This window comes from Rhipicephalus microplus, chromosome 5, assembly GCF_043290135.1.
Source record: "Rhipicephalus microplus isolate Deutch F79 chromosome 5, USDA_Rmic, whole genome shotgun sequence".
NCBI lineage: Eukaryota > Metazoa > Arthropoda > Arachnida > Ixodida > Ixodidae > Rhipicephalus > Rhipicephalus microplus.
This window is the reverse complement of record NC_134704.1, coordinates 18,678,489-18,687,639: the sequence shown is the minus strand read 5'-3', so window position 1 is coordinate 18,687,639 and position 9,151 is coordinate 18,678,489. Positions and strand designations below refer to the sequence as shown.

The 9,151-nt window shown below is 45.0% G+C and overlaps 2 protein-coding genes across 2 annotated transcripts in view; both read right to left on the bottom strand.

The window, feature by feature from the left end:
• Window positions 1-432: 432 nt before the first annotated feature.
• The window catches only part of LOC119174927 (protein arginine N-methyltransferase 6), a 32,824-nt gene continuing 24,105 nt past the window's right edge, over window positions 433-9,151 (bottom strand). The window contains exons 12-13 of the mRNA XM_037426061.2: window positions 6,099-6,206; window positions 433-671 (exon numbers count right to left, since the gene is read on the bottom strand). Of these exons, the coding sequence (XP_037281958.2) occupies window positions 587-671; window positions 6,099-6,206 (193 nt within the window). The 3' untranslated portion in view covers window positions 433-586. The remainder of the gene's footprint in view (window positions 672-6,098; window positions 6,207-9,151) is intronic.
• LOC119174928 (protein GVQW3-like) lies at window positions 1,340-2,039 on the bottom strand. Its single transcript, XM_037426062.2, has one exon. It carries the CDS (start codon window positions 1,923-1,925, stop codon window positions 1,479-1,481), a length of 447 nt encoding a protein of 148 aa, XP_037281959.2. The 5' UTR covers window positions 1,926-2,039; the 3' UTR covers window positions 1,340-1,478.

The following is a 9,151-nucleotide window of genomic DNA, read 5'->3' as shown; positions in this document are numbered from 1 at the left end:
TATTCTCGCACGTTATATGGTAAACTCTGCTGTTCTTTCATTTTAAGCCCATCACTTTCCATTCTATCTTGCACTGAGCAGGCCTTAACTTCTGCACCAACATTGTGCATGATGGTGCATGTTAAGTTGTGTCAAAAACAGATATAACTTAACTGATATAAAATGCCACCAACCAAGATTATAATTTGCTTTTTTTTTTTTCATTGACACTTCACTACCTAAGCACCCACCTTGCTAAATTGCTATGCCTGAAACTTCCTTCCAAACTGACTGAAGAGAATACCACTCAAGCAACATCACACATTTTGTATTATGTATCAATAAATTAAAAAGGGATAAACATGCTAAGGTTTAAGCTACACCTCTTTTTACCCTCTTCTTTGTTTTCCACTGCTGCGCAATAGGCAAACACAAAAAAATGCAACCGTTGGGTATTTGATGAAATGTTAAATGTATGATGTGTTTATTACTTCGACTTGAAGGGATTTTTGTATACCTTTGTACATGCCATGTCAAATAAATACACATGGTGAAACATCACTGGCAATAAATAAAAAGCCAGAGCAGATTAAAAAGCTTCCGCCACTCATGGACCACACTCGCTCATTCGGTACAGCTGCTTTCGTGCCTGTCTGCCGTCCACGGTGAAGGCCAGCTCCACATCCAACATTCTGTGCACAAAACAAACAAACAATTTGTGCTGCATCAACCGTAAAAGAAGCATGGCAGGAGCCACATGTGATTTCCCAAATAATGCGAGTATGTACACACATGGTCACAGGCGTGTGCACAGGGGATATACGAGGTCTGTTAAAAAGCATCCGACCTTTGGCAGAAGAAAAAAAAAACTGGCATAATTGGAGCGTTGGAAACCTAACCCCCCTCAATGTAGTCCCCTCGGAACTCCACACACTTCTCCCTGCGGTGCTGTCATTGTTGCAAACATTCTGAAAAGGCCTCTTTCGGAATATTGTTTAGCTCGGCTGTCGTTGCAGTCATAATGTCCTCCCTTGTTTGAAATCGCTCTCTTTTCAATGTCCTCTTGAGTTTGGGAAACAGCCACAAGTCGCAGGGGGCCGTATCAGGAGACTAAGGAACCTGCTGAACTACAGGAGTCTGACTTTTCGCCAAAAGAATTCTGAACAAAGCATGAGGAATGTGCAGGAGTATTGTGATGGATGCGCCAGTTTCCTGTTGATCGCAACTCACGTCTCTTGCGCCGCACAGTATCACGTAGGTGACAAAGGACATCCCTGTGGTACCTCTTAGGTGATTGTTTGACACTGTGGTGCGTAATCGTGGCGTACCACCCCGCGGCAGTCAAAGCACTCAGCATCACTTTGACTTTGCTGCGCACTTGGCGGGCCTCCTTTGGTCTTGGTGACGTGGAATGCTTCGACTGTGAGGACTGGGATTTGGTTTCCAAGTCACCGGGTCGTACCCGTACACCCAAGACTCATCACCAGTGATAATGGTGTTCATGAAGTTAGGGTCACTGCTTGTGAAATCCAGCAGACCTCAACATAAAATTGCTTTCGCTCCACTGTGAGCAGTTTCAGCCCGAATTTCGCCGCAACTCTACTCATGACAAAATCTTCGGTCATAATGGAATGTCCAGAGAAAGTGCTGATGCCCACCTCTTTCGCAATTTCCCGGATAGTCACACAACAGTCCCGCATCACCACAGCGTTTACTTCGGCAATGACCTGGTCATTTCGGCATGTAGATGGCCGACCAGAGCGTAGCTCACTCTCCACCAATAAGCGGCCGTCTTTAAACTGGTTGTGCCACTCCTTAATCTGTGTGTGGTTCATAGTGTTGTCATCACCAAAAGCCGTCTTTATCTTCCCAATGGTTTTCGCTTGGCTGTCGCCCAGTTTCTCGCAAAATTTGATGTTGTAGCGCTGCTCCAGTCGCTGTGCCATTTTCCTTGCAATGAAAAACCGATGAGAGCAATGCACACTACCTCACTGAAACGCTGTGTGCTAGCGACTGACGCTATCGACAGGCGGGAAAAAATTCACACATGCGCACGAAGATTCAAGGTCGGCTGATGCAAGCGCATTTGCTTCAAATCCATCAGGTGCTCACAAATAATAATAATGTTAATAATAAGGTCGGATACTTTTCTAACAGACCTCGTATATAGTAGAACCCCATTGATGCGTTTTCCGAGGGACACATTTCAAGAGAAATAAACGTAAGAGCCGGGAATCACAACAGTCTAGAAACAAGAAACGAGAAAATGTTTTGCGGCACAAAATTTTATTTTAATGCTTACAAGAGAAAAAGACCGCACAGTGTTACCTGGATCGTTTAATAATGCCCGATCAGCATGAAAAGTTTTTCAAACAGCTGCAGCACCGTAGCTTTTTAATAAATATAGTGCCACCACGCCCGACACATGGCAAGCAGTGGCTTTTAGCAAAATACTTTAGCGAGATTGTCACTGGATGCATCAGCCTCTCTAAGCAATAATGTAGCACTGTTGGCACAGTGCCAGATCATCATGGCTCGTAGTCGTTGGTCAAACACCTGACGAGAGTGAAACTGCTCCCAAAAACAACTGTTGGGAGAAAATGACCCCGGCTCCACAAGCTACCAACAGCGTCACTGGTGCATGCATAGGTGCACACAGTCATGATCAAGTTGGCTGATGAAACTTAGTAGCTGAAAACCTGTCATCTACAGTTGTAGGCACGAAAGAACAAAACACACGAACTTTTCCGACGAATAATGATGATGATGAGTCACCGCCAACCTGATGGCGGGAACGAATGCCAATCTCTGAAGCCTTACTCTCTCAAGTGCTAAAACATTAGCAAACCAATTGGATCATAAATAAATGCCACGTTTTCAATATGAATCTTCAAACCAGTGCTTTTTTTTTTTTGCAGAACCCGAAGGTATGTTACTTTTGTAACTTGCACCACTCATGCGGCTAATCTTCCTGTCAAGCCAGGCTAAGTGACGTGAAAAGTCACCATGGTTGAACTCTCGCTTACTTGTTCCCTTGCTTGTTCCCTAGCGGTCGTTCTGCGAGCTCAGAGCACACTTCGTGACATATCGTATAGAAACCATCCCGCAGTTGCAATATATATTAGGTTCTCAATATATTAGATCCTAGGGGAGCTATGCCGGAACCGGGGGCAAACAACGCAACAGCCGAGATAACGCAGCAGTGAGGAACACCAGAAGGGGGTTCAACTGTAATGTAATAATTGTTGGGGTTGCACATTCGAAAACCATGATCTGGTTATGGGAGGTGCCATGGTGGAAAGCTTAGGAAATTTCAACCACATGGGATTGTTTTTTGTCAATCTCCGTTACGTTGTGTATTCAGTGTATTTCCTACTATCTGGATAGGCTGTACTGTACTTGCAGCAAATTGAGCTTGTGTTCTGTCTTGTAATCATGTTGTATTCCCCTCACTGTAATGCCTTATAGCGCTGTGGGTATTAAATAAACAAATAAACAAAAAATGTGACCTAAATCTAGGCACTGCGGCTTCTAGCATTTCGCTTCCATCACAACATGATGTTGATTCTAAGATTTGATCTCGTGACCTTTGAGGCTCAGGTCAGGAGTCGAGCACCTTTTTCTGCTAGGCCACTGCAGTGAGTTGCACAAGAAGTGAGGGGTGGCGCCCCCCTTCTCCCCTTTATCATTGAAATGGAGGCTGCAATTTTGCCTTATGCCTTTGCTCTGTTACACCTTTCATATTATTCTTTAACGTGAAGAGTTATAGTCCCATTTCAATTCAATGACAGTGGCCAAGGACTCATAATGTTACATATAAAGAACTTTTTACTTCCCAACCTTTGCCCCAGGAAAGTCAGGGACCAATGAAAGGCTGCTATGAGAAGCACATTATCACTTTATTTTCATTTTTGTCTGCATTACGAAACCTAATTACTGATAGACTCTACCAACGGGGGAAAGAAGGGGGAAGAGACAACATGACCCCTCCCCCCTTCTCCAATGGAGAACAATGTACTGAACAAGCGGTGGAAGATGGAATAGTTGGTACACGTTGTTTAAGAAGCAAAAAACAATGAATATAAAAACAAAGCAAAAGCAAAACATGAGGACAGGCACTGACTGCAAACGGAAGGTTTACTGAAAGGAAGTGGAATGTATACACGAAAAATACGAAAGAAGACATGAACAAAGATAATAGTTTTCAATCATGAATGTGACTTCAAGTCGCGCATTTCACCAATATATCAAGGAACAGCACAGATACACATGTCCCCTTTTACGCTGAGCGGGGGGTGCATTCATACATGGTGCAATGTACAGCAAGGTTTCTTCCCGTACCAGTTTTTTGAAGAATTTGCATGTTCTTGCAACCGAACATGTGCATGCCAACTTATGCATACAGTGAACACCATCGTCAGTGTGTGTCAGCACCATTTTAAATCAATAGCCAGTTATGTCTATTTAGAAGCAGGTCAGCCGTCCGCTATCAATGGGCAGCCTGAAAAAGCTCTCCGCGGTTGCATAGGTTTGCTGGTTCTCCCCTCAGCAGTGAGTTTAAGTGACCAGCAGTGACTGTAACGAGCTCTAAGCTTTTAATACATCCCCCAAATAAACTCACTAATTCATACGGTAGACCGCAGCGATCATATTTTGCAAATATTACAGCACCACGGATACTCTCTTTCGAAAATAATTCCCGTGCTTTTTTCCCACAACTGACCAATCCTCCTTGAATGCACAACTAAATCTTGCCCAAGGGCAACATTCCGCCCCCTGAGCTTTTTGATTTGTACTTCGCACTACAAAATTGCCCCTTGGCCCTATGGTGATGCAGTTTCGACCATGCAGTCTGCATTTTCATTTAGCTGAGCTGCCCTCTGCCATACTGTACAATCCCGAGGCCACGAGGACAAGTGGTATTACTAGAATGACAGCCTCCGAGATGAAGAGGTGTCTCGCTACTTTACCACTAGGAGGAGAGTGCTCCTCACACCACACATTTTCCTCACACCATATGCGCAAGTGGAGGGAAGCCTTGGGCTGCACACTGACGACGCGTCGCTGATGTCGTGTCAAGCTGACTAAGTGGGCGTAGCCGCAACAAAGGGCTATGTCTACCCTCTCCGCTACGAGAAAATGTGGGAGGGACAAGCAAGAAACTGAATCCAGTCAAAGCGGGTCATTCTAAACCCTGTAACTTCTTTGTTACAGCACTTATTCGCAAGGGTTCTGGAAGCAGCATGTTCACATTGTACAAGCACAATTATTCTTCGATTAGAAATTTTGGACCACAAGGGCGTTTACTGAACCCATACAACATAATTTGGAACAATTTTAGAGGTTGAGAAAAACCGTTTTGGAGCTCCTCCTTAGCAGAAAAAGAAAAGAATATTTAGGATAACTTGGAGCAATACGACATTGACTATAGGGCACATATTTATACTACCGTGTCGCACTGTCAAAGAAAACTAGCCGTACCTTTACACAAAATAATACCCCCTTCCCCCTGAATACTCCAGCTAGCTAGGGCGCATATCTGCATCCAGTAAAATCGTATTATTTCGAGGACCGAGAGAAGTGTTCCAATTGATTCAGATTTCCATTATTCGAGACGATGTGAAAGCTAAAAGAAATCGTCCAGGAAAGAAAATGCGATACATGAACTTGAAAAGCACAGCCTTTGAGACCCATTCTTTAAAAAAACAGTGCAGATTCTGATTTACTTCAAGCCTCTGAGGCTGGAAACTCTTTTTGCGTAGCTTGGCCCAAGTATACAAATTACCCAGGAAGCTGCAGACTGGCCACTCGAATTATCCATATAAATTTACACGCAAAGGTTCAACACTGCACACAAACCCCAAATAATCCAGTATTCTCAATTAAACAAGTAAAAATTACCAAGATAATACTCTATACAGTAACTCTGTATTAAGTTGCATGCCAGGTGTGCGCTTACTTAAGAGCACAATAAGCATTGTTTTTTCTCAAACTTCACACAGTAAGTTGCAAGAACTAGAAACCTAGGCCCTCAATGTTTCTTTTTATTGTTTTTTTTTGTTAGGAACGTACGATGAAAGAAGACACCAAATTCGAGAAAAAGCTAATAAGCCACTTGCCTATGGTGGTCGGCACTTGGATTGATAGTGACGGTTCCCCGTATCTCCGAGTCTTGCTTGACATCGACGGGGTTTATGTAGAGCACCGTTTGCTGCCAATGCGTCTCTCTGCAAATGGCATAAGGGAGAGGCATCTTTTACACACAACGCACAAGTGGAAACTACTCCCACACAGCACAACATGAAGAGGCGGCAGGAGTGAAATAGCAACACATTTTTAAAAAGCCCGCCACAAACCCACCCACACACACACTTTACTGGTTACGTACACAGTCGACTAATGATGATTTGCCTTTGATGCAGCCCACGAGCAGCAGTGGCAGCAAATCACTGTTTTAATATCATGAACGAAAAAAAATTGTACTCAGGGGTTCTAGAAGAAGTAGCTGCACTAAGTACTATATATATAATGATTATAAGGTGCACAGTAGTGGGGCACAATGACTTGATTTAATTTCCGAAACCCCGGTTGATTAATGTACATCTAAACTGAAGTACACAGCATTTAACACTATTTCCCTGTTGAAATTCTGCCGCCAGGGCTGAACTCGATAGCAACTTCAATTGGAGCAGCAAGTTTGATTGTGAATTCAACTCGCACACTCGACCACTGCAGCACAACACCACGGAACAAAAATAAGCTGCTGAAATCACTCTTCAGACCACAAGTAACTTTAATGAGGGACTTGACTGTAGCTGATTTTACCTTGCTCTAGGAACTTGTCAAAATAGACTCGTTCAACGGAAGCTTTTATCAAGGGTATTTTCAGAGATTGATTGACATGACTTTTCTTGAGAACAGAATTTTTTTGTCATACATGTGACTAACGATCCATAAACTTCATGAGAAAGCTCAAATTAGCAATATTTGGGACAGTTTGAAGGTATGACAACCCACTTTTACTACGAAAACTGACATTACCATGAAATTTGCATCATTGTAAATGCTGTACAAACAGCACAACATATTCAAAAGGAAAAGACAATTAAGGCGTGAAAATTTCTTATTTTAAAAAAAGTTCTTTTAAAAAAGATTTTTTATTTACAAATACAAACTAGTACAGGCCCTACTTGGACCCAAGCAGGAGTGAGACCAGCATGATACACAAATACCAACAGCAGTAATTAGGAATCTCACTAACATACGTGATAGAGTACATATGCTATTACAACCAATAAGAAAAAATGTAGTCGATCCCGGATACATTGTTACGCGAGTAACGAGTCAATATATCGCAAATATATTTTTGAAATATATTTGCAAGAGCGATTGCAGTGATGGTCAGTCGGGCACCGAGCTCGAGAAGCAAGTGACCTTCGTCCTCTTCGTCGGGCACACACGCGCATTGAAAATTTGCATTGCGGCAGCCTACATGTAGCAGAACCCCCGTCGGCAAAGGCGCCGTCTCTGCGAATCTAGACGTCAACGTCATTGGGCGAGTGATACTGCTTCAGGCGTGTCACGTATACGATGTCGCTGACGCGATGGGTGGATGGATGAAGACGACGAGGCAGCAGGAGTGATTTCATAAGGGACGGGAGCTACCGCACGAAGCACTCTGTATGGCCCTGTGTACGGTGAGAGCAGTTTGTCAGACAGGCCAACGTGCCTGGTCGGAGACCACAGCAGAACCAACGAACCGGGCGAAAAGTGCACATCGCGGTGTCGATCATACCGAAGCCGTTGGTTTTCTTGGGAGGTCAGAAGGCGAGCACGAGCGGCTTCGCATGCGTGGACGGACAGACTGATGGTGTCCAGGGCATATTCTGTGGTCGGAGCTGCTGGCAACGGAAAGACAGCATCGAGGGGCAATGTGGGTTCGCGGCCGAACAACAGGGAAAATGGGGAGTAACCAGCTGTGTCCTGGCGCGAAGAATTGTATGCAAATGTCACGTATGGTAGAGCAAGGTCCCAGTCAAAGTGGTCTGAGGAAACATACTTTGAAAGCATGTCGGTTACGGTTCGGTTCAGATGCTCCGCGAGGCCATTTCTTTGCGGATGGTTGCACATGAGCGTAATATGTCCGCTATGACTCTCGATAAAAATGTGCGGCCTCGATCCGTGAGCAGCTGGCGTGGAGCACCATGTTGCAAGATTACGTCATGTAGAAGAAAATTGGCGACGTCTGTGGCGCAACTTGTTAGAAGGGCACGTGTGATGACGTAGCATGTGGCATAGTCAGTGGCCACAGCTGTCCACCTATTGCCAACAGAAGACAGGCGAAAAGGACCGAGAAAGTCCAAGCCGACGCGAAAGAAAGGTTCAGAAGGAATGTCGAGTGGTTGAAAGCGCCCAGCCAGAAGCGTCGACGGTGTTTTGCGACGCTGACATACCTCACATGCCGCAACGTATTTTCCCATGAAGCGTGCGAGACCTGGTCAATAGAAACGACGGCGAATCTGGTCTTATGTGCGGGACACGCCGTGATGACCGGCAGTAGGAACGTCGTGAAGCTCATGGAGTACAGCCGAGCGGAGGTGTCTGGGTATAGCAAGCAGCAGAGATGGACCGTCTGGATGACAGTTATGCTGGTATAATGTACCATTTCGGAGTACGAACGAGCGATGAGATCAGTTCGATGGAGAGAAGTCGAGGCGCTCGATGATAGCCCGTAAGGCTGCATCACGGTGTTGCTCGTCGGCTATGTGGGTCAGGTGGGAAACAGCACACGCAGGCGTTGTCAGGTACGGCAGCCGATTCGCCAACTGGATATCGAGAAAGCAATCGGCGTCCTGATGCAGACGTCCAGACAAGTATGTCACAGTAAAGGTGTATTCTTGCAGTCGCAGAACCTAGCGACCAAGTTGACCTGTGGGATCTCAAGGATGAAAGCCAGCAGAGCGCGTGGTGGTCGGTGACGACGAGTGAGTGCCATATAAATATGAATGGAACTTTGAGACCGCCCAGACAAGAGCAAGGCATTCTCACTCCATGATCGAATAGTTGCACTCTGCAGGTGTAAGGAAGCGGCTAGCATATGTGATAATGCAATCGTGTCCCGGTTGGCGTTGGGCGAGAACGGTTCCGATACCGTGACCGCTGGCATTTGTTC

Coding starts and splice junctions, on each gene's coding strand:
- LOC119174928 (XM_037426062.2), bottom strand. CDS start 1,925: ATGGCACAGCGACTGGAGCAGCGCTACAACATCAAATTTTGCGAGAAA.